The sequence below is a fragment of the Dromiciops gliroides genome, chromosome 6 (genome assembly GCF_019393635.1).
Source record: "Dromiciops gliroides isolate mDroGli1 chromosome 6, mDroGli1.pri, whole genome shotgun sequence".
NCBI lineage: Eukaryota > Metazoa > Chordata > Mammalia > Microbiotheria > Microbiotheriidae > Dromiciops > Dromiciops gliroides.
Window position 1 is genome coordinate 166,408,815 of NC_057866.1, and position 26,036 is coordinate 166,434,850.

The 26,036-nt window shown below is 44.2% G+C and overlaps 1 protein-coding gene across 3 annotated transcripts in view; it reads right to left on the reverse strand.

Moving 5' to 3' along the window:
• Positions 1-2,299: 2,299 nt before the first annotated feature.
• Positions 2,300-26,036, reverse strand: part of GATB (glutamyl-tRNA amidotransferase subunit B) — a 107,938-nt gene continuing 84,201 nt past the window's right edge. For all 3 annotated transcript variants that reach the window (XM_043970070.1, XM_043970068.1, XM_043970071.1), the window contains 3 exons: positions 14,063-14,141; positions 4,302-4,436; positions 2,300-2,761 (listed from right to left, as the gene is read on the reverse strand). In XM_043970070.1, coding sequence (XP_043826005.1) covers positions 2,636-2,761; positions 4,302-4,436; positions 14,063-14,141 — 340 coding nt within the window. In that variant the 3' untranslated portion in view covers positions 2,300-2,635. The remainder of the gene's footprint in view (positions 2,762-4,301; positions 4,437-14,062; positions 14,142-26,036) is intronic.

The window sequence follows — 26,036 nt, forward strand, 5'->3', positions numbered from 1 at the left end:
TTCCTGCTCTCTTCATTTGTGTTAAGGATACAAGTGAAGTGCTAATTTTTCTCTACATAGCCTTAAGATCATGTCACCTATTTCTACTCCCCTTACAATCTTTTTGATGTAAGATATGCTGTCATATTCTCAGAGAACCCCACTATGCCCAACATGGGCAAGTCTTTTCCCTTCTTGGACCTTATTTTTTCGTTTATAAAAATGAGGGGGGCAGAACTAAATGATCTCTGGAAATCCTTTCAACATCTGTGACTAGCTGAAGGTTACTCAGCTAGTGGTGGGCAGTGGGAGGATTTGAACCCAGGTCTTCTGACTCCAAGGCTAAGAAGTTTAAAGTGGGAGACTGTTCTCCCAGGGGGAAAACTCCACTTACTCCCAAAGCTTGGGCCTGGCCAGGATGGCCTGTTCTAAGTCAGTCTTGGGGAAAGGCCTGTTTTCCCACATCATCATGGTCAGAGTACTTAGTATCGGGCACCAAACTCTACAGGTACAGCTTCAAATGACAGATGACAGAGACTCCACCTTGGTGCTGACTCATACATTTTAATGAGGTTTTCCTTGAATAGCAAAGAAGGGCACCAAACCAAATTCACACCCATGCAAAGAATGTATTTAAAATGGAATTTTACTGAGACCCACTGCAGGACAGAACTCCTGCTTTCCTTGTGAATTTTCTGGGGCCTCCAGCAAACAAATCACTGTTTAGTTGAGGATCCAAGTAAAATGTCTGTGATCCAATACCTGAGTTTTCACAATTGCAGTTAGGTCAACACAAAGCCTGTTTGGGGAGATCTTCAAACTGGGTAATAGTCAAATTGTCTGCAGTGTAGAAGATTTGGCATTTTAAAGGCCAAGCATCTTAACTCTGACATTTTTCTTTGTGAATCTTCCATCTCTAATATGGTTTAAAAAGATGTTTTGTTTTAAAAAAAGAAAATCTTGGTAGAGCTGCCATCCTAATTAAGTAATAACTTGACTCAAGTTCTGAAAAAAGCCTGAAATGCCTTGGCCAAATTTTATTATCCTAGAAGCTGGGGCCTTTTGTGAAACATTGATGCAAACAGCAAAACTCCCTATTTGTTAGAGACAGAAGAGGTTGCTTCCCCCTCTCATTCGCGATTCATGGAGTTAGGGAATCGAGAGAGAGAAAAGAAAATCAGGCCTGAGTTTCTCGCTTTCCTAGGGAGGTTTGGAGAATGTAAAAATAGGCTTTTTGTTTTCAGGTCCATTAGTTTTCAGTGTTTAAGCAGGAAACCCTGCATGATTTTTTTTTGGGGGGTGGGTGGATGAGGTAGAATCTTAAAATTCTAAACAGCTCCTGACAAGAATAAAGAGGCCACGTGCTCATTCCTCTCTGTTTATCTGATAATGAGAGTATAGTCATCATGAACCAATTCCTCTTTTTGAGAGGTAAGGGGGGGATACTTTTTCCCCCTCCACAATGTCTCAGGGAATACCTGTCTCTGCTGGTGACCACATGGGTATTTGGAAAATCCGAAGGGACGGGGGAGAGGCAATGTATTTCTCATGGCGCCTGGCTGTTGCTGGAACAGCATGAAGTATAGGAGGAAGCATCCATATTTCTTTTGCATTTTGTTTTTATCAAGGGCTGATGATGTTTTTGTATCAAGCGAGGGCCACTTGCAAGATTTTACTCTCTTGTTTTTGTTCCTTGTGATTTCAAATAAAACCAAACCAAAACCCAAACTGGTCAGAGTCAGAGGTTACAGGACATCCAGGTACAAAGGAAGCCTACTGCGTGACATGGGTAAAATGGTGTGACTGGTTATCTAACATGAATAAAAGCAAGGAAGCCTTCATTTGGATGTCAAGTTAAGTGTGGGATGATGGCTTTTCAAGGTCAAGGTCTCTATTTGCTAATTTAGAGTATTATGCTTTCCAGACAGAACAAGTCAAGCTAACGTTACTGATCTTTTGGGGTCATCTGTACAATATATGAATTGTAAGTTAAATTTTTTATGTGAAGTATGGGTATATATTTTATTCATTAAAATATTTGAAAACATCTATTTGCCTTTTTTAATATGAACTCGGACCGTGTGTCCAAAGTTTCTCATCGGTGAGGACCAAAGTATCCTTATTAATCAGACGATGAGCAGGTGCAGGGCTGATACCATCATCTCCCTGCCCCCGCACCTCCCACCACACATACTCTTGTGTGCACATACTGCAGTTCCTTTTGCCTGTACCAACCAGGTTCTGGTGCTAAAAATATAGTGCTCGAGTTACTGGATTTACTTTTTCCTCCCCCTCTGAAGAGAAAAGCTGGTACATCATGTGAAATGGTCGAGCCTGGTCTTTTTATTTCAGAATTCTAGAATCTGAGACTTTCGGCTGCTGCTACATTTCTGACTGAAGCTTCATAAGCTCCCACTGGCACAGAAACAAACATGGGAGTAGGACCTTCTGTTCTCCTGTGGTACCAAGGGAAAGACATTTTGTAAGGTCTAGGATGGGGGCGGGCACATGGCTGAGCTCTGGCAGCCAGGGCCTGCTGTTAGTCTGTGGGGAGCAGGCTCAGGAGGGCCCCGAGGCCCCGGGGAAGGTGCCCAGACACAGTCCACACTGGTTGGCTTTCTTCTTGCTCCGGTCAAGGGAGGCGGCCCAGGGCTGCTCACTGCAGCTGCTTCTCCAGGATCTGCTTTATCCTGGCTGGGTCTGCTCGGCCTTCTGTTGCCCTTCGGACCAGCCCGATCAGTTTATTCACCACTTTCTGATTTCCCTTCTTCACTGCCAGGACCTTCCGAGAAAGGAAGAAGAAAATATGGTTAAGAGGAAAAGCAAACAGCGGTCACAGGCAATGGTTCCTAGCCCGGTCTGGGGGTGGGGAGAGAGGACTCTACCCAAGGGTGAGTGTTGCCGTCTTTGCTGGCCCTCGGCCTTTTTGTAAACAAAGATCTGAAGATCACGCCTTCTTTAGGTTCAGGCTGAAGGGAAATCTCCAAACTCTGGCTTCTGATATCAATGAATGGGAAAACAATCAAGGGAATGGTGGCCTGGACCGGGGTAGTTTGGAAACCAGAACTCTCCTCCTGCTCTTTAACTGCAGGAATGATGAGAGGAGGGCCCACTCACGGTGACTCGGCAAGTTCCTTTCGTCCTGAGAGCAACTGGAGCTTCTTGAAAGTCCTCCGAATGAGCAAGTTCCTCAAGGGGAATTAAAGAGGTCAGAGCAAGGAGACCAGGTCTCTAATTCTGCAGTGATGCCTCTCAGGAGTCACTGAAAACACAGGCTCTTTTTTTTTTTTTAAAGTAATCAGAGGGTGCGGGGGAGAGAAGGGGAGGCACTGAAGGCCCGTGGGACAGGGGGGTGGGAGGCTGCTCATGACCTTTGGCTCCAACGTCCTCCGCCGGCTCTGATGCTCGGCACTACCTGCACTCAGGGGCTTCAGGATGAATCAAACTCTAAGCGCGTCTTTATCGGTGGCTACAGATGAAGCAGGAAGATGGAGATTGCGGCAGCCCTGGTGCAAGCTCATTTTCTTTATCAAGAGCTCTTTACGGGGCTGTTAGTGTCTTCCAGCGAGCTGATGGGTAGGTGGGGACTGTTCTCTAAGGGATGATGGCAATTTCTTTCTTCCCCACGTGAAAAAATCCCTCTCGACAACATGATTAGACTGGGGGAGGGAGAGGCCCTGCTCATTTTAGCTTGCCTGTTTTGTGCTATGCTCAGAACACAAAATGACTTGGTTTTCAGCCATGCTCCTGTCAAGGATTTTCTCCATAATTTAAAAATAATTTTCCATGCTGCCTTTACAATCACTTCTTGTGGGCTTGAAGCCGGGAGTGGTTCCATCTCCATCTCTCCCCTCCCTCACTGCAGGACCCGCAGGCTGTCTTCTCCTGATGAGGTCCTCCTCCCTGCTGGCAGCTAGCTGGGGTGGACAGGGAGTTGTCTGTGGCCTCGACAAAGGTCAACATTTTGATTTGGCGATTTTGGTGACACTCCTATAAATAACTGCTTCATGCAAATTAAATGGTGCTCAGAAGGGTGAGAATTTCTAATGAAAATAGAGCTTGGACTGTCCCAAATATCAAGGAGAATAAAAATACTAAAGCTGGGCCAGCTGGGTTTGGGGACCAACCCTCCGCCCCATCTGAGGGCAGAAAGGCTCTGATGCTTCCTCCTTTAGATGAGCCCACAGCTCCTAATGGAGGTCAGTGCCTGCTGACTTTGGATGCAGATGGAAAGAAGTCTGTGGCTCGGAATAAACCTCTGGCCCCTGTGCTGATGGAAGCCCCCTCCTCCCGTGGATAACGTCACAAATAAAGAAAGTCACCTCCTGAGGATGCTTGTCCAGCACTGCTTGGCATATCTCTTCCAGCTCCTCTTGGTTCTGGAGCAGCTCAAGTTTCTTCTCTTGAACGATCTGGCCTGGAGTCTTCCCTTGGTTTTGCCATAATTCCTCAAAAACCTAAGAATCGGAGTGGGGAGAGCACAGCAAAGAATGAACTCTGGTACAAGGCAGGGCTCCCACTCCATGGTTGCCAAGTTACAGGGGTTCAGGGAAGGGAGGAGGAAGAGAAAGGACTGAAATGGATGCCGAACCCCTGCCTCGATTGAAAGAATCCATCAAGGGATCGACCACCAGCTATGGAGTCAAAACAGCTTGGTTCAAATCCCCTTTCCTTGCTTGGGTGGGCTTGAACAAATGACATCAACCTTTTGGGCCTAACTGTCCTCACCTGTAGAGCAAAGGGGCTGGGAGAGACAATGTCTAGGGTCCCTTCCGGCTCTAATGTTGACCATTAATTTTCCATCAGCGTCTACCCTGAATGAGACTCTGGGCCACTGGTAGCTCTGGACTCCCCTCCTATTGGTTCCAACAGGTCTTTAGTGGGCACTTCTTGCATCCATCCCCCTTTGGAGAGGGTGGGCTCTGAGAGAGCTAGTTCTTTCCCTCCTACTCAGCTGAATCATGGCAGACATGCTGCTCTCTGGGCCCAGCCAGTCTTCCCCCTCTCCTGTACCACCGTGGGAGTTGTGAGGGGGCAATGCCTGGTCCCAGGACTCCTGCTGACAGCTGGGAGACAGGCACACTATAAATCCGATGAACTAATTAAATGAAATGGCAACTTTCTGTAAAGGCCAGGACCCACGTGAAAGTGGTGGGAGGCAGCCAGTGGGCTGAGACCAACTCTAACTCCAGAGAACAAATCCTGCTGGGAAAGAGGACTCCAAGAGGGTAGGAAGTTATCTGACCACATAATGAGAATACCAAATAAAAACGTCAATTAAAATGCATGGAATCCCCAGGCCTACTTTTATTTATCCCCTACAGGTAGAGGTGGATCCAAGCCTGACTGGGACAATTATTCATTAATGTCTGTGTTTTTTTTCTATTTTTTTAAAAGATGATGCCCTTGAAAATGGGGAATATTTGTAAGGAAGAGAGGTCTTAGGACCTAGGGTGGTTCTTTCCCTTCTTCCTTTTGTTCTCATGCTGCATGGGGGCTGCAGCAATGCTCTTTGTTCCTCCCCGCAGGCTTTGGGTCCATGCTCGCCTGCAGTCATAATTATGTATTTATATCATCATTACTATGGCAGTGAAGGAGATGGAAAACTCCCTATTCCTAATGTGGCAGAGAGGGGGGCTGGTCCGGAGCCAGTCCTAGGAGAACAGATCTGTTCAACAACCAGTGTGAACAAGACAAGAAAGGTAAGGTCAATGGGATGCTGCTCTGAGGCTTGGCAAAGTTGTCTTGACTTCCCCAGGTCACCAATATGTCCAAGCATATATATAAATACACACACACAGACACACACACACACACAGACACAGACACACACACACACACACACACTCCTGTGGACTGTTAAACGTTTGTTAAGCACCTACCAACTTTGGCTTGGTTTGCCTAGAGCATCGGGACCAATGCTGCTGAAGCTGTGGACCCGTAACCCTTATTTTGTGTTAAAAGCACAGGTGGTGGTAGCCAAGTAGGGTGGATAGGGTGAAAGTGCTGCTACATACAATCTCTCTTCGCTATATTAAGTACTTAAAAAAACCCAAACCCATCCACACGATAGGTCAACATCAGTAATATATGATCTTTCTCTTCACTCAAGGTCTAGCTCAGGTGCCACTTCTTTTGTGAATGTTGTTCTGGCCGTGACATCAGTCATTCTTTCCTCAAACTGTCCCAGTCCCCTCTGTCAGGATCTTTCCATTATTCATATCATATTTTTCCCTTGCATCATATGTAGTATACTATACTCCAATATACTATAAACTCCTTGAGGCCCTGTGTCATTCTTCTTTTTTTTTTTAACCTAGCACAGTACTTTGCATATAGCAGGTGCTTAATAAATATTTAGAGATTTGCCACCTTGGACTCATCCCTCAGAGTCTGGCTTAACTCTTTACCTTTCAACAGCCAGTCAATGATCAAGTCTTATTGCTCTTGCCCAACATTACTTGGATCTGCTTCTTTTCTCATGCGGGCACGCTGCTAGTCCAGGCCTTCTCACCCATCATCTGCGCCAGCACAGTAGTTTTCTCATTGAGTCTGGCACAATCTGCCTCATTTGGTCTACCTTTCTGGACAGATTTCCCATGACTCTCTCTTCTGTACTCAATGCTCCAGCCAATCTAGCTTATTTGCTATTTTCTACACGTGACATTCCATCTCTGGCTTCCATGCCTTTGTATGTCCCCCATGTCTGAAATGTATTCTCTCCTAACCTCCCTCTCTAAGATGCCCTAATTTACTTAGGGCTTAGCTCAGGAGCTGAAGGCCTCCACAAGGCTTTTCCAGATCCCCTAAGTGTTCAGCGTCCACTCCTGAAATAATTTTGTGCTTACTTTGTAAATACTTACATTGGCTCTATGTACCAGAAAAAATGCTAGACTTGCAGGAAGGAGGCCCTGGGTTTGAAGCCAGTCTCTGATACTTAATAGCTGTGTGACTATGGAGAAGTTGAGAGCAGCGAGGTGGCAACAGTAGATAAAGCTCTAAGCTCGGAGTCAGGAAGAACTGAATTCAAATCCAGCCTCAGACACTTAGATAATGATAAAGCCCTTAGCACAATGCCTGGCACACAGTGTTATACACATATAACATATAAATATGAGTTATCAACATATAAATATGAGTTATCACTGTTATCATTCTCTCTTTTTTTGGTTTGTTTTGTTTTTGCGGGGCAATGGGGGCTAAGTGACTTGCCCAGGGTCACACAGCTAGTAAGTGTCAAGTGTCTGAGACCAGATTTGAATTCAGGTACTCCTGAATCCAGGGCCAGTGCTTTATCCACTGCGCCACCTAGCTGCCCCACTGTTATCATTCTTAAGTCACCCTCTCTGAACCCCCCTTTCCCCACGTGCCAGAGGATAACTACTTCACAGAGCTGTTTTGGGGTACAAATGAGATCATGTGTTTGCAAATGAGATCATGTGTTTGCAAATGAAACAAACATTGGCAAATCTTAAAGTACCATATTAATGTGAGCTATTATTATATATTATTATCATATTATTATTATAACCCATGTACATATTCCCCCTAGTATCTTTCATGTGTCACGGTCCCTTTTGGCACTCTGGGCAAGCCTATCTACCCCTTCTTCTCATAATCAAGTTTTAAAGCAGATTACAGAGAAATCAATTATATTGAAATATGATTATTATTTTTAAAAAGCAAGTTCACAGGCCTATTAGAAGCTCTTGATCAAAGGGACTGTTGCTTTCATCTTTTTACCTCTGAATCCCTGGTGCCTAGGATGGTACCTCTGTATGTGGGAGGTGCTTAATATAGATTTGCTGAATCCAGACACTGAATGAGAGTCAGTGAACTTTATAATGCACTTTCTCCTAAGAGAAGCTGGCAATAATGAAGCCTGGGTACCTTGTCTTTGTCCTTTCCCTGACATCTTTATTTTCCTTCAGCTGAGACCTTAAGGGAAGTCCCCAGCAATGCCTGGTGGGAAAGGATCCAGTTCCATCTCTTCCCAAAGACATGCCCTGAACAATTCAGGGAAATGCAAATTCACCTTTCCCAAATGACTAATGAGGACCCAAGATAGCCATGGGCACCAAACTGGACATTTGGCTTTCCTAATTGCTACTGTGAGCTACACAGGAAAAAAGTACAGAAAAAAAATGTTAAAAATAAAATACACTGATGTTTAAAAAAAAAAGTAGTGCTGAGAAAATAAAACAGCTTTTGGCAAAGTGTTTATTTCTGTTCAACTCTGTCTGCAGAGATGCCTAAAAAAAGAGACTACTTGAAAATGTACAACCCATAGGTAAGGCATCCCTCGAGGTCTAGAAGCACAGCTCAGACTACAAAGCACCCTCCCCCCCAACCCCCCTCGAATGACTAGCTAATCAAGAAGCCATAAATCTCCTCTCTGAGGCAGAGCAGCCTGGCAGAAAAGGCAGGACTTGTTTTGGGCAAAGCCTGGACTGACAGGGAGCCTGGATGGGGTGGGGAGTCCACTGTGCATGCAGCCTCATTGGGCACCTGCCCACCTTGATACCATGAGCAAACACTGCAGACCCCAAATCAGGGGAGCTGGTTCTGAGACCAGCAGAAACAACAACACGGCAATGAACTAGCACCTTGCAAAGTGCTTGGGAATTATCAGCTTGTTAACACTGGGCAGAAATACCTAGGATGAAGACGCCCGTGCACACCCGAGGAGGTGGGCCTACAGATCCCTCTAAGAGGAGGCAGGAGGCGGTGTGCAGCAAACTGCTCAAAGAAAAGGGCTCCAGGTACAACACTCGCCCCACTGAGCCATCAAGCTTGTTCTTGGCGGTGGGAGACAAATATCTGGCATCTACAAGTGCTATTGTTTTGTGTCTGGAGCAACAACTTCATCCGTGTGGAGAGCTGCTGCTGATGTGGAAACTCTCTCCACTAGTCTAGAGACGCAAGTGTCAAAAAGCTGCCCGGCCACTGATTAGGTAACTCGTCCAGGGTCAGTGCATACTGGAGGTAGGTCTTTCTGACTTTAAAGGCAGGCCCTCCTCTGTCCGCTGTGCCAAGCTGCCTTAATTTGTTGAGTTAACAAATTAGTTTCATAGTTCAGAATACCTATGGGACGATGATGATGACGACGACAATAATAGAAGCTAGCACTTATAAAGTACCCACTATGTGCCAGACACCCTGCTTAGAACTTCACAAATGTTAACTCATTCGAGCCTCACAACCACCTTGGGATGTGGGTGCTGTGATTATCCCCATTTTATAGCCAAGGCAACAGACAAACAGAGGCTAAGTGACTTAAACCTGGAGAGAGCACTGGATCTGGAATTCCTGGGTTCAAAGACAGCCTTGGTGACTCTGGGTAGGTCACTTATGTGGTCCTCAGTCTGCCCATTTGTACGATGAAGGGACTGGACTAGTTGGCGTCTGAGTTCCTTTCCAGCCCCAGATCTTAAACTTAGAAAGCCATCTCACCACTCACGTTCACCCTCAGTCCCCTGGCCAAGTAGAAGCCAGGGAGTGGCCCATGCCTCTGTTAAGTTCCCTTCCGGCGTTCTCCCAGGCCTCATTAATGCTCACTTAATGTTTCAGCAGTATAAATCTCAAGCTGCTTTGTTTAACCTCTGCCCAGGGAAGTGCCGTCGAGGCACGACTATCTGTGGTCTCAGGCACGGCATCTGCCTGCCTGGGAAGGGCTGGGCAGTTTGGAGTGTGGCACTGGTGCCTGATTAATGGTCAAGAGTGAGGGCCAAAGTGATAGTGTAATCTAGAAGTTGGAAAGGCCTTTCTCTTTCCTGCATTGCACAGACTGCAGTGCATATGCCAGGGTTGACAGATGGGGGCATAAACTCAGATTTCAGTTCCTAAGGGATGACAGTTATATATCCTCTTTTGATTGCTGCCCAACTGTTTCTCCAACAAAAGGTTTTATTTAAAAAAAAATTTTGTAAGTATATGATTTGAAGGATAGAGAGAACATAATAAGAATGAGGGCAACAGCCAATACTGTCAAGTTCACAAAGCCTTTCTCTGCACAAGCTCTGAAAATGACAGGTCTGCTCAGATTGCACTCTGTCTCAAGAACCTTCCATGGCTCCCTATTGCCTTTAGGAGAAAATACAAACTTTTCTCTTTGGCATTCAAAGGCCTTCAGAACGTGGCTCTAAACTCTCTTTCCGGACTGACTTCACACTAGTCCCCATCACAAACTAGGATCCATACTAAGCTCTCACAGCTCGGGAAAGCGTCTACCTTATCTAAGGGGCATTTCCCAAGTTTCTCACATTCCAAGTACGCTATCATTCTGCCACCTTCTCCACGTGGTCATTATTTTGTATTTACTTTAGAAAGATCTTGCACAGACATCTTTGTGTGTCTCCCCCCCCCCCCACCTCATGTAAGCGCTGAGGGCAGCTGCCTAGTTTCTGTCTTTGTAGTTAGTATATAATGGATCGCCAACACAGGGTCTGGCACACGGCAGGTTAATACATGCTTGTAGGATGAATGAAGCTCATCTGCCCATATCAGCCTGACCCTTATTAGCCGTCAGAGTCAGAGGGGACAGAGACATCTGTGCAGTTAGAATAGCTTATTGCATCCTAGACTGGGAAGGGAAGCACGTTGTCTGGAGAGAGGCACTATCTTCCCCTCTTTGAGAAGGGGCCACAGTGTAAGGTGACTAACAGATACCAGCCTGAGCCTCCAAGGAGGAGCAGGACACGAGAGCACATGTGCTCACGCACTGCGTGCTAACTCACTACTGGCCCCAAAGGATCCACACCTCTCTCTATGCAGTAAGATACATAAAATTTTACTACCCAAAAATCTTTAAAAGAAGCGTATGCCAAAAGGGATGGTGGTGGTGGGAAATAGGTTAAGTGTGGGAGTGACTGCCCAGACAAAACTGTTCGAGGTGGGCAGACCCTGGGGGCACACACAGAACAGTATGAGTGTCTACTTCTGGGTATGCACAAGGAGGGGGCGTGTGCTCACTTGCTCTCTCTCTTTCCTCCTCCTTTTAAGCATTAATTTGGCCAGAAGTCTGGCAAATGATCGTGGCCTAAGAGTTATAGGGCTCTGAAATCATCTGGCTTTTATTAGCAGGTAAATTTCTACCACTGCTGTCTTGGGAGCCTGGTATTCATAGGCTGGCACTGGGCTGGGTTCTCAAAAAAACCCACGGACTGTCACATGCCGCTGAGCAGGCCTGGTCTGGTCATTAGAGAACAAGGCTGATAATGATCATGCTTTTGCCCAAGGTCAGGCGCTCAGTAGCTGGACAGGGCACGGCTTTATCTCTGTGTCTCTATTTCCACTTGAAAAATGAGAACATTTAGCAACACCTATGGCTTCTTGCCTCCCAGAAAGGCAGCTAACACCCCTAATGTGTATGCGTACTTACGGGGCTCCTCAGGCGTGAGCTCCCTGGGAGATGGTGCTATAGAAACAATGGCCCCTATAATTAAGATCAGTAAAAGAGAAGTCTAAGAGACAGTGTCCTCGGCAGATGGGTCCAGAGAACCCAACTATCATGTTGGGAGGGGAAGGGAACAACTGAGCCTGATTAATGAGGACAAAAGAGGAGGCCAGGAGGACTCAGAAAACTCTCCCTAAGGCGTGGCCTGGTCCACACGTGCCCCTTTTCCTTAAGCTTTTAGGGCTTGTAAGCCAAGGTCCCCAGAAATGAATCCCATAATCAGCCCAGGGCCCTTGCTGCCTCCAGGCCTCACACGGACTCAGAGCTGTAAAGGTGTGTGGAGGTCATTTTTACCCCTCACCTCCCAGCAACGGAGACTGAGACCCAGAAAGGAAGAGACTCGCTCGAGTTTGGACAGCTAAACAAGTGCCCAGAGCTGGGCTTCAGACCTGGAGGTCATCAGCTACTCCATTTAACAAGCATTTGAGTGCCAATGAATGCCAGGGAGAGGCAAGATTAAGACTTGGGTTTGAGTCTCACATGGGCCCCATGATGGCTGGGTGACAGGTCCTGGGTAAGACCCCATAACCTGTGTCTGAGGAAACTTTCTTGTAGAGGAGTTGTTGGGAGAGGGAGCTTCTCATAGGGAGTTCCTTACATTGATGAAATTACAGGGATGGTGGAAAAAAAATGCCAGGCACCAGGGATGTGCGTGAGCACATGCATGTGTGCACATGTGTGCACACACACATGCTGCTGCCTTCAAACTGCTTACATGCAACTAAGGAGAGCAAACATGTATAGAGAAAGAAAAAACAAGCTCATCTGGAGGAGGCAGAAGGCTTGAAAATGGGGGTGGGGGGGATCAGAAAGGTTTTTTGCAGGCAGTGGTACCTGAATTGGGCCGTAAAGGTAGCTAGGAATAGGTGAAGGTAGAGAAATGTACTGCAGGCCCAGGGTTCAGTTTGAGCAAATGCAGAGGCAGGAGACAGCTCGGTGAGTTTGGGGAAGGGGGGGCCGGTCAGTCTGGGGCCAGGCTGGCTGAAACAGAGTGGGTGAAGGGGCAGAAGGGGAATTGCCTGGAAAGGAAAGCGGGGCCCAGGCCGAGAAGGCCCTGAATGTTGAATGAGATACTAGAAAATGCTATGGAAAAATGGGAAGTTCTTCGTGCATCCATTATTACTACATTTTTCTTTCTAGAAACAATTTGAAGCCACCAGAGATTTTTGGGTAGGAGAGTGAGCCAGGAGAACCTGCTTCTAGCCCCTTGCATCCAAGGCATCACTGCTGAATTGCTGCCATGGGCATAACCAGCGCTTTGGGTTCTGCCCCAGAATGCCATGGGCTCCCGCCCCACCCGAGCGTCACAGCAACAGGGCAGGGCAGACCTCCAGTGCAGCCCCAGATTCCCCATGCCCTCCCACTTGAGGCTTTGTATTCACCGTTGTTTTTGTGCTTTCACGGAACCTCAGAAATCGCTCACAATTTGTTTAAAGATTAGGAAGCGGATACAATCCAACAATGTCTCTATCTGCACATCTGTCGAAACTCAGGCTGTCAGTCTTCCATCACTTCTTGTTGCAACTGTCTCCCCTGCTACCGTCAGATTTTGGAGGGGGGATCTCTCCTCCTCCTCCAACGCTACAATTCATCTGCTCTTGTGTATATATAGCTTCTGCTGCCCCCAGGCCATCCAATATCTCTCCCTACTGCTGAGAATGGTTATAAACATTTGTTATTCTTCTGACATCCAGGCAACCAAAATACTTTTCTAAATGTGGCATGGTCCCTGTCGCGGGAGAGCATCACTCCACAGTGGGTAAACGGGGCCTTTCTTAGCCTGCATCTCCAGTTTCACAATGCAGGGGACAGAGCATGCTCTGTGGTAGCTAGTAATTAGCCAAAAGGAGGAAGAAGCCTTTCTAGAGCATTGCTCTGTAACCTGCTCCAATCACTGGTGCATATAAATATTAAATGCAAAAAGCTCCATTAAAATAACATTAGGCCTCTGATTGAAACATCAGAAGCAGAGGAGTGTGGAGCTGGGAACAGGGCAGCTGCCTCCTTACAGGCGGGCCTCTGAGGGCTTCATCCCATTTCCTACCCAGGGGAACTTTCAGGGGAACGCCAGGGCTCTCCACCCCACCTTAGAAGGCTACCAGCTCAGCTGCCCTGCATGCTAGCTTCCTCCCCGGTGGTTTGGGCTCCCCCAGGGAGGACTGACTTTCACAGGGCAGCCATCTGACAGAGGCAAATGCCCCTGTGGAAGGAGGCTGGGACGCAGGGAAGGCTATCAAATGGAGCATCAAAGGGGTCAGGGGAGCAGTGGAGAGTCTGTCACTGGCCTCCTAGGACACCAGTGGTGGCATCTGCACTTCCCTTTAATAGGAACCACACACCCTGCTGTGCTTTCGCCTCTTCCATAAACACACATTTGGGGTAAACATGCCTGTAATGTCAAGCAATTAAATAGTCTTCCTCAATTAACAAAGAGGGTAGCAAATTACCTGTGCATGGAAATGGCTTTTTATCCTTACTAACAAATGAAATTTTCCATCCTTCAGCATAAAAAAGACCCCTTAGAAGCACTTAATACCTCAATTACAAAACTCACTTTGTGATGGCATTTTCATAAACATTTACCCATCATTTTAGAGTAAACACCGGCCTTAGCAAGTTTAGACTCACTTGTTGAGCTGCGGGCAGAGAGATGGCTTTACTGTCCAGAAGGTTGAGAAGTGCAGCCAGTGAAGAAGGTGAGATTGGACTAGGGGGAGAAAAAAGAGAAAACAAATGAATTTCCACGCTGCCTTTGCATCTATTTATTCCTCACCTTCTCCTCTGTATCCTTCCCTCTCCCTCACCACACACACACACACATACACACACACCCATATAACAACTCTCCATTTTATTGGTTTCAGTAACTCTATACTAGGGGTGAAAATAAACAGGCCAACTGTTCTCCCTGCGCTTTTGTAGTTTCAAATGCAAGTTTTAGTGTGTGGAGTTGGCTTTTCTTTATTTCCCTGCCTAACAATGACAGCTGTTTGCCAGAAGTTAGAACATGGATTTCTCTCTCAACAACAAAGTGCTTGATTCAATTAGGCAAAAAAAAAAGGGGGGGGGGGAGAGAGGTAGGTGTAAAATTCACGAACCTCTGACAAGAAAGGAAAAAAGTCAACAATTAAGTATTTTCAACTGGAACATGGTTTTGAAAATGATTTAATAATTTAAGGGCTTGAAAATATCGTTGGTGTGGGCAGTGCCTTTACCAGTGAGGGCCAACACTCCTCCATGACTTAGCAGACCCTCTCTGTGTGGGCCTTGAGAATTCGTACCCACACCCACACCTGCCTGTGAGCCAAGCTGGTGACAAGGCCCTCTATTTTTCATCAGGCTGGTCCATGGACAACAAACAGTCATCACTGGACCCTTGCTAGCTTGGCAGGCAGGAACTTCCAGAACCCACAATCTTCTGGCATCGTCTTCAAGGACCCAGGTCCATCCTCCAGACACAGAGGAAGCACCAGGGAAGGGCTAAGATGGAGACAGCAATCTGAAGATCATGCAGATGACTTTTGGGGAAACATTTGTGGTTGGTCAGTCAATAAGCATTTGGTAAGTGTCCACTACGTGCTATAATGAGATTCTCCCTCACCTTGTCCAATCTTACCTTCTCAACAACTACACTATAAAAGAAGTGGGAAAATATTTCAGAAAAAAAAAAAAGCTAATAATGTCAATATGCTGTATGCTTTTGGGTTGTGATGGTGGATTTGTTATCATTATTTAAATTAAATGATGATAAGAGCTAGTATGTTTTACAGAGCGATTATGGACCCTACCATGCCTAGGATCAAGGGCTCAGATCTAGAGCTGAAGGAGACCTTAGAGGTCATCCAGTTTAACTCCCTTATTTTACAGATTTGGAAACTGAGGATTAGCAAGGCCAAATGACTTGCCTAAGTCCCACAGTCACAGTAGGCCTCAGGAAGTATTACCCAAAGAGCCAAAGCTATGTTTTTACTATTTCTGCTAAGGCAAATATTGTCACTATCACATTGACATACCTTCAATCAGTTTCACATTCATCTCATCAACTTTTCTAAGCTTTTTAGATAATATTTTTACTTTAGTAATGTGATTTGATGTAAGGAATATAATGAGTCATTTTCAAAATTTTGTAAATTTTTTGGGGTAAATTTTTATATAAACCCTTAATCTGGTTTTGTTATAGAGTTAATAATTTTGACATAGGAAGTCAAGAGCAACCCAATATAATAATATTAATAACTCATACATACTTCAGATGCACTCCAAAATTTACTCAAGAGCCTCCCTCGGAATAACCCCATAAAATGGGTAGAGGTTTATTTTCTATCCACATTTTAAAGATAAAAACACAAGTACAAAGTGGTGAAACTGACTTCCTCATGGTCACATAGCTGGGAAGTGTCAGGGCCAAAATACAAACTCAAGTATCTGCAGTTCCTATAACAAGCTTTGTTAATTCAGACCATCATTGAAGAAGGTCTGTTTGAATGAGTCAGGAGTATGAATTACTGAACATTTAAAAAAGAAATGTTTTCTCAGGAGCTAAGATGGTGGACAAGAGGAAGCACTACAGCCAGGTTCTCTCAACACTCCCCTCCAAACAACTTTAAAATAAAGCTTCTAATCAAATTCTGGAGCAACAGAGCCAACAAAAGGTTGGGGTGAGACGTTTTCTAGCCCAAGATGACTTAAGAGGTCAGAAGGAGAGGTCTGTGACACTGGGGTGGGGGTTGGCTTGGAGCACATGGTGGCAACACCAGCTGTAGGTCTTGGAGGCAGTGACAGCAGCAGTGGCAACAGCATCGGGAGCTCTTAGTTCAGAGATGGTAAAGGGATCTGGCAACTAGTCAGAAAGAGATTACAAGGAACCTTTGTGCTAGCACTGGATGCATGTTGGCAATTACATTGCTGTACTCACTTCAGGGCCATAATTTGAGGGTGGAAAGGAGCACTTTTGGTCCCAAGGGAACATTAGTACTTATGGTTGCAAGGGATCAGGGACCCTTCCTGGGTAAGGACCAGAGGGTAGACCAGGAGAGCAGTGACTACACCTGTTCTCACATCACACCACTTTGGGAGCACTGAAAACTTCCAAACCCCCAGAACAAGCTTTGAAAACAGCAGAATGAAAAAGCCTAAAGCTTGGGACAATATCTCCCACCCCAGGAACAGAACCCAACTTTTAACATAAATTTCAAAGTAAAGAAACAGGTTAGAAAAATGAACAAACAATGAAAGAACCTGACCATAAAGAGCTACTACGGTGATGTGACAGATCAAGACACAAACTGAGAAAATGAAAACATTGTCAAAACAGGTATGAGCAAAGCTTCAAAAAAAAAAAAAAAAAAAGGGAACCGGACATAATAAGCCCCAAAAATATTACTGGAAGAGTTAAAATGACTTTAAAAATAAAAAAAAGAGTGGTAGAGGGTAAATTGGGAAGATAAATGAGAGTGATACAAGAAGATTATGAAAAGACAATGAAAAATTGGCAGTTTAGAGGCACATAAAAACACCAAAGAAAATAACACCTTAAAAAACAGAATTGGCCAAATGGTAAGAGGTACAAAACTTCAATGATGAAAAGAACTCCTTAGAAAGTGGAATTCACTAAATGAAAAAAGAGATACAAAATACCAATACTAAATAAGATACTGAAGAAAATAATTCCTTAAAAACTAGAATTAAGCAGTGGAGGTTAATGACTCCATGAAACACCAAGAAACAACAAAACAAAGTTAAAAGAATGAAAGAATAGAAAATGTGAAATATTACACTGGGGGAAAAGAAATGATCTAGAAAATAGATCGAGGGGAGATAATCTAAGAATTATTAGACCACCTGAAAGCAATGATCAAAGAAAGAGACTAGACATCATATTTCAAGAAATTATCAAGGAAAACTGCCTTGATATCCTAGAAGCAGAGGGTAAAATAGAAACTGAAAGGATCCCCCAGTCACCTCATGAAAGAGATCCCAAAATGAAAACTCCTAGGAATATTAGAGGCAAATTCCATAGCTCCCAAGTCAAAGAGAAGAGCAGGCAGAAAGCAACCCTTCTAATACCATGAAGTCACAGTCAGGATCACACAAGATTTAGCAGTTATCACATTAAAGAAATGGAAGGCTTGGAATATGATATTGGAAGGCAAAGGAGCTAGGATTACAATCAACCACAATCTAGCCAGCAAAACAATATACTCCTTCAGGGGAAAAATGGATATTTAATGGAACAGAGGACTTTCAAGCATTCCTAATAAAAAACAGCTGAATAGAGAAATCAGCCTTTCAAATACAAGACTCAAGAGAAACATGAAAGAGAAATCTTAAGGGACTCAAAAAAGTTAAACTGTTTAAACTGTTTACATTCCCACATGGGAAGATGATACATGTCACTCCTAAAAACTGCATCATTATTAAGGCAGTTAGGAGGAGTCTACATTGACAGAGAGCACAGGAGTGAGTTGATTATGTTGGGATGACCTACAAAATGGAAGGCTGAGAAAGACAAATGCACAGGGAGAAGGGAAACAAAGGATGGGGAAAATGATCTCATTTAAAAGAGGCATGCAAGGAAGAGGGAAAAGTGTGTATGTGGGGGGAGCAATGCTTGAACCTCACTCTCAAGTGAATTGGTTTAAAGAGGGTAGAATATGTGTGTGTATGTATCTATCCATACTTATACACAGATACTCAATTGGGTATAAAAGTCTGTCTTACCCAACAGGGAAGTAGGAGGAGAAGGGGGAAAAAAGGGTATGTGTGATAAAAGAGGGGAGCAGTTTAAGAGAGGCAGTAGTCAGAAGCAAAACAAATTTTAGAGGAGGTACAGGATAAAAAGAGAGAAAAAGATAAACAGGAGAAAATGCGGAAGGGATGTGGAAAAATAGGGACACTAATGCCCTGGTGGTAGAGTTGTGAACTGGTCCAACCATTCTGGAGAACAATTTCAAACTATGCTCAAAGGGCTATATCACTGTGCACATCCTTTAATCCATCCAGCTATACTATTACTAGGACTGTATCCCACAGAGACTAAGAAAAAAGGAAAAGGACTTATTTGTACCTAAATATTTATAGCAGCTCTTTTTTTGTGATGGTAAAGAATTAGAAACTGAGGGGATGCCTATCCACTAGGGAATGGCTGAACAAGTTAAAGGAGATGATTATGGTGGCATACTATTGTGCTTTAAGAAATGATGAGCACGATGGTTTTAGAAAAACCTGGGAAGACTTATATGAACTGATGCAAAGTGAAGTGAGCAGAACCAGGAGAACATTGTATACAGTAACAGCAATATTGTAATGGTGATTAACTATCAAAGACTTAGCTACTCCGATTAGGACAATGATCCAAAGAGAATTCCAAAGGATTCATGATGAAAAATGCTATCTACATCCAGAGAGAGAATTGCACATATTTTTTTTTTACTTTCCTTATTTTTCTTGCCCTTTATTTTGGCAACATGGAAATGTTTTGTATGATTTAACATATATGATTGATATCATATTGCTTGCCTTCTCAATGGGTGGGGGAGGGGTGGGAGAAAGGGACATAATTTGGAACTTGAAATTTAAAAAGAAAAGAATGTTAACAAAAAGTTTAAAAATAAATTTTGTTTGATTACTTTTAGAAAGAGAAGCAGCATAGAATGGTAGACAGAGCTTGATTTGGAATCAGAAAGACTTAGATTGCTGACTATATGACCATGGACAGGGTCAGTTAACCTCTAACTGCTCCAGACTACTCTCCACAATGGGAACTCCCCCTACTGATGTCTCTAGAGAAGCCAAAAGTGGGCTAACCAAATGTTGCCCACTAAAAATTATATGGGATTTCCTCTAAAACCCAAATGTTTTTGTAACTAGCATATGCATGTAAATGAAGGCCTCTAAAATACCTGAAGGTACTTAAAATTTTTATATTCCTAATTTAAACATTCTCCTTGATATCATATTTATAATTAGTTCACACAGAAAGTTGTTTCTTTAGATACAACAAGAAATACATGTCGGTTTTGCCTCTCTCCCAATGGCCATAAGTTCCAAATTGATGGAGTTAGACTTAATGAAGTTTGACTTACTCCCCTCGTCAAGTACTGTAAGATCTTAGTGTGGTGGTTAATTTCAGATAGTGGAGAAGAAGCAAGCCTCTTGTGTTTAAGCAAGCGATTCCAAGTGTAAGTGTAGATGTGGATGTTCCTCGTATGGTATTTGCACATATCTATGCCATGCTGACTAGTCAGAAGAGGACGAGAAGTTTGAGCCTGAAGGTTAACAAAAGAGCCTTTTCATGACTTGGGCCACCTTCCCCCAAAATACAGAGGCTCTGTCTGAAAAAGCAGGCAATTGATGGGCTCTGTTCTTTGCAAAGGTGCGGTCATCATCTACCACCCAAAATGGTCTGCTCTCCCCGCAGTTTCCCCTTTGTGTGTTTTCAATGACACTCTTTCCTCCTTTTGCCTCAAACACAGAGAGTCAGGGATTGAGTGGAGATACACAAAAATATTAAATCAGGTCAGTCAACCTTTTGTCTGAAAGTTAGGAATTTCTAACTTTTCATCTGGTATAAACTCCACAAAATAGAGAAAGGTCATTAAATGGTGTCTAGGCTAAGACTGAACTAACTTCTGTAACAGGGTACGGCTGATTCAATATTTAGGGGGGCCAGGGCAGGGAGGAGAGGGGCAAAGCTTAACTAAGAAGGATTCAGTTCTACTCCTTTCTAGAAAGGAGAAGGGAACAAAGAGGACCGAGTACTGGCTGGCTGGTCAACTCTAACAACAGCAACACCCAATGCTGCTGAGTCAAGTCAAGTCAAACTGCACTCAAGAAACATGTATGAAGTGCCCACTATGTGAATGACTTTGTGATAAAAATTGAGGATAGACAGGCTTACAGAATATGAAAAAGATGAGGATCCTTTCCCTCAAGGAGCCTAAAATCTAAAATCTAAAGGTTTTTAAAGGGGAAGGACAAAGAAAAATACAGGCATGTCTCACTTAAAAGGAATCACAGCAAAAGTTCTTTGAGTCATCAGTTCATCCTACAGGGTGGCATGGCCTGTCGACAGAACTTGGGGGTTCTGTGCCACCATCCTGTCTTTGTAGTGTCAACTGTAATACCCGCTTAGTAATTCAACCCATGTCATGACGAAATTTAACCACAATCCCCACTTTGCACATCAAAGCAATGTTTGCTGAGTCTGGCAAACATACCCTAATGTGGACGCAGTCCATTAGTTAAATAAATGAACCATTAGGTTGAGAAAATAAAGGCCACCAGAAGCACAACTTGGTAATTTGTGGATGTCAGATACTACTGTTTTCTGGACAATTAGAGTACATATTCCATTGTCCCTGGGGTTGGGACGGCACCACCACAGCCAAGGAAGGAGCTGACTTTTCTCAATTGCCATTGCGTGATTCACTGTGCCCACCGTCCAAGCCCACTGCACTACACTGTCCAGATACAACCAGGCCAGGGTGTCTAGGAAGTAGATGGTAAATTTGATGGGTGTGTTCTCCTCTATGCTACTGAAGATTGCAACCCCTCCTTGTCTTTTTATTTTGTGTGGTTCTTGCTACACCTATTCATAAATCTTCCTTCAACAATCCTTTTTAATATTCTGTGCAAGTGAGGGATGCTCTGGGTTGCCCACCTGTTTTCCCTCCCTCCCCCCTTTCTGATCACATAGTCTTAGATCATGTTGTTTGACAACAACCGCTGCAGCTTCCTTCCGCCCATTTGTCTTTCCATTGCCCTTTGGGTGAAGTGGAACTTTCTTTTTTTTCTGAGGTTCTAGAGTTCATAGCCACGTAGCATCATGAGGAGACATCCAGCATAAAGATCTGACACGCCAGGTAACACGCAATTACTCAATGAGTTATATAATTTTTTTGAATAAAGTCTAGGCTTATTTCTCCTGTTTTATTCTGGGCCCGGTATACTGTCTTGCTGCAGCCCTTGCCTCTGTACTAGAAGCGAGAGTGGGATGGGAGCCAGAGGACCTAGGTCTGGATCACCGACTACACGGGTGTCCTCCGTGGAGCTTTCTCGATCTAAGTTCTAACAGTCGATAGCAGGACCCAATAGGCTGCCCATCTGCTGAAACCTGAGCAGTAGAATATTTTCCATATATTCCCCTTTTCCAGTGGGAAATGGAATGGAATGGGATTGGGATTAGGGTAGGATGGGAGCTATGCTTTTTCAGATAAGACGACATAGCACATTGCGAAGTGCCTTACAAATATTATCTCATCCTCATAACAACCCTACGAAGTAGGTACTATTATCACCCCCATTTTACAGATGGGGTGGTAACTGAGGCAGACAGAGGGTAAGTGACTTGCCAGTGTCACCCGGCTACTAAGTGTCTACATCAGGAACTGAACTCCTGATTCCTAGTCCGGGGCTCTAGCCACTGTACCACTTAGCCGCCTTTATCCTACTCAAAATTTGTTCTTCTCTTGTTCAGTCGGGCCTGACTCTTCGTGGCCCCGTGGACTTGTCCATGGGGGTTTTCTTGGGCAAAAATACTGGAGTGGTTTGCCATTTCCTTTGCCAGACTGTCCCTATTCTGCAGATGAAGAACTTAGGCAATTGAGGAGCTGTCTGGGTTCACAGAGCGAGGAACTGTCTGAGTCTGGATTTGAACTCAGATCTTCTGGAGTCCAGGCCTGGTACTCTAGCCACTGGGCCACCCGGCTGCCCCATTTGACTTAAAATATCATTGATTAAATGAATGTTTATAAATCAAGGAGAGTCAGTCATGACTAAGTGATTAATCAACAGCAAAGACTAAGAAGTACTCTGGGATTCAACCCTACTGCAGGAGTGGGCAGGAGCTGCATGGGACTGGGTGCCACTTTGTCTTTTTTTGCTTAATGAGTTGTTGTAACAAATAAACAAACACATTATCACCGGTTGTCCAGCCTCCTGTACATGGGACTGGCTAGGTTGCTGTGCAGAGCGATGGGCAAACTTCAATCCATCAAACCCCCTACTTTGCTTAGTTTGCTACCCTGCCCTGGACAGACACACGCCTCCCTTTCCAGTCTGGACTCCTACACCCCTTACAACTTCCACTGTGTTACTCACACCAATCCCAAAGCTAAATTGCCCACAACTCTCCACTTCCTTTACATTTATTAAAATGGGCCACAAAGCTTTGCTGGAGAAACACTGGACACTACAGATGAGACAGGCAACAAAGTTATGTGGGTTCATTCTGACTGGGTCCTGGTTCTGATAGGAATACTTCCATTTATCTATTGAATACCTATTGAATGTCCCTGTAGCAATTTAATGTTCTCTCCTACACAGGTTGGTGCTGCAGTGAGTAGAGCACTGGGCTTGGAGTCAGGAAGACCTGAGTGAAAATCTAGCCTCAGACACTTACTAGCTGTGTCACCAGGGGCAAGCCACTTAACCTCTGGCTGCCTCAGTTTCCATGAAAGGGGATACAACAGCACCTACCTTGAGGAGTTGTTGTGAGGAGCTAATGAGATAACCTTTGTAAAGCACTTAGTACAATGCCCAGCATTGTAATAGGTTCTATATAGCCGCTCAGGGCAGCTAGGTGCTGGGAGTCAGGAAGGCTCATCTTCCTGAGTTCAAATCTTGGCCCTTACTAGCTATGTGACCCTGGGTACGTCACTGAATATTGTTTGCCTCATTTTCCTCATCTGTAAAATGAGTTGGAGAAGGAAATGGCAAACGACTTCAGTATCTCTGCCAAGAAAACCCCAGAGAGGGTCATGAAGTCAGCAATGACTGAAATGACTGAACAACAAAACATATAAATGCTTATTTCCTCCCTCCTTGAACTTCCAGACTACCCTATCCTGCCTTCATTCACAATAGATGACATCAACTCCATATTACAATGACTCTGTCACTTGGCCCATGCTCAGGAGTTGATACTCACCCACAGTTTTGCTCCTGGTTTTCTTCTTGTTCTCTTTTTAGCTGCAGAAGAAAGTCTTTTCATTCCCTTCCTGATTCCTGAGAAGTGTTACTTGGATGCTTGTCCCTTCTGACAGCTTCAGTCCCTCCTTTATTACTTCTTTCCTTCATACATGAGTCTCTCCTATCCTAAACCATTCAAACATGCTTCTCATCCCACCCAGCCATCAGCTCTGCCACCACATGGAGGGAGAGCTGACTTTGGAGCCTGGGAGGGCCTGGATTCAAGTTCCTCCTTGGTCTCACACCAGCTGTGTGTCCCTGGTCAAACCAATTCATCTCTTAGTGTCCCAAAGAACTCTCTAAGGCTATGAGTTGTAGAGGATGTGCCAGTACACTGGATTGAAGAGTACACGTTGTGGAGCAGCTAGGTGGCACAGTGGATACAGCACCAGCCCTAGAGTCAGGAGTACCTGAGTTCAAATCTGGCCTCAGACACTTGACACTTACTAGCTGTGTGACCCTGGGCAAGTCACTTAACCCCAATTGCCTCACTTAAAAAAAAAAAAAAGAGTACACGTTGGGGTGTAAGAAGGTGTAAGAAAACTGGAATGGTGGGGAAGGTGGAAAAGAAGGGGAGTTTATATTATAAAAAGCTTTAAATATCACACAGAGGATTTTGTACTTGATCCTGGAGGTGACAGAGAGTCACTGGAGTATAGCAAGTAAGGAGTGATATGGCTAGACCTATACTTTATGCAATCACTTTGGTGGCTGAACAGAGAAAAGACTCGAATGGGGAGAGACTTGTGACAGGCAGACTAACCAAGAAGCTATTGCAATGGCCCAGGCATGAGGTGATGAGGGCCTGCACCAGAGTAGTGGTAGTACTGGAAGAGAGAAGGGGGTATATTTGAGAGATGTTGCAAAGATGAAATTAATGGGCCTTGGTAACAGACTGGATATGTGGGATGAGAAATTGTGAGGCATCAAGGATGACACCTAGTTGTGAGTCTTGGGAACCAAGAGGATGGTGGTGCCTTTGATAGTAATAGGGGAGTTAGGAGAGAAGGAGAGTTTAGGGTAAAAGATAATTCAGTTTTGGATATGTGGAGTTTAAGATATCTATTGGATAAGACATTCAATTCAGTATGTCTGAAAGGCAGTTGGAGATATGACCCTGTAGGTCAGCAGAGAGGTGAGAGGTAAGGGCTGGATAAGTAGATTTAAGAGTCAACAGCAGGGGGCAGCTAGGTGGCACAGTGTATAGAGCACCGGCCCTGGATTCAGGAGGACCTGAGTTCAAATCCAGTCTCAGACACTTAACACTTACTAGCTGTGTGACCCTGGGCAAGTCACTTAACCCCCATTGCCCTGCAAAAACAAAACAAAACAAAACAAAGAGTCAGCAGCATAGAGATGAGAATTAAATCCATGGGAACTGATTTTCAATTGGTGGCAATGAAGAATGGAACATTCTAGACCTTGAGATGGCATTTCCAATGGCAATGTCATAGACACATTATATTTGGGCTCCTACAAGGCAGTTTAACAATTGACAACAATAACAACATCCTTGTGGAAAAGACAGGGACAATTGGGCTAGATGACAGTACAGTTAGATTGAACCAATTCAGATTGGTCGATTGACTAGACCTAAAGTAGTGGTTAGAGAAGACTGACATAAACATGGAAGAGGTCTCTCTTACAAAGTATTGGCTTGAATCTAATAGAGGAACTAGTAGTAAAAGTAAGAGTGGATTAAAGAGAGGAAGAGGACTCTAAAGGATGAGTCAAAGATAACCTCAAAGGTCCCTGCCAGCTCTAACATCCGATGAAGCTATCATCTCTGTAGCACTTGAAGCACAGGTGATTTAGCACTGTAGCATTTTGAGCTAGAAGAGGCCTAGAATGGCAGCACCAAATCTTTCCCATCATCACTACCAGCTCAACCTTGCTTTAAAAAATAAATTGATAAATTTTGTCTTCAGCTTAAACAAACACACAAACCATCAGTATGGTATATTCCCTCAAATAAGCTAAGTAGAGTCACACAAAAGAGTAATTGCAATTGGCAGCAAATGCAAATAAATGCCTTTGTAATGTACTGCTTGTTAAAGGAAAGGAAGAGTATATGCTTTAAGTCAGTAGCAATATTGACAATTAATGCTGTCTCTAAGTTTCACTGCCATTTAATGGTGTCTCCATTTCCCCAGGTATTACACATTGTGTGTTCTTTTGACTTTGCTTGCTTTATGCAAATCTTTGATATTTCCTTGAATTCTTCAAATTCATCGCTCCTTATGCCACAATAATATTCCATGATATTTGATGCAGGCCCATTTTACTGAATCTTGTTTAATGCACAGTGCAGGTCTAAACTCATTTTCTGCCAGGTCACTATCCATTTTTCCATCCGTTTTTGCTGACTAAGGAAAGTGTGGGCTTAGGTTTACTGAACTCTAGATTGCTGCATCTATTTCCTCCCAAATTTTGCTTCTCTAATCTATTCCAATAATCTTTTTCCTATATTTTAAAAAAAACTCTGGTATGATATCTTTGATGACTACTGCTTTTTAAAAAATATAATTTGAGACCTGATTATGCTTTATTCCCCCCCATCCTTTTCCCCTATGATATTTATGCCTTTTTTGCTCCTCTAAGTGAACTTTATTATCATTTTGTCTAATGTCAT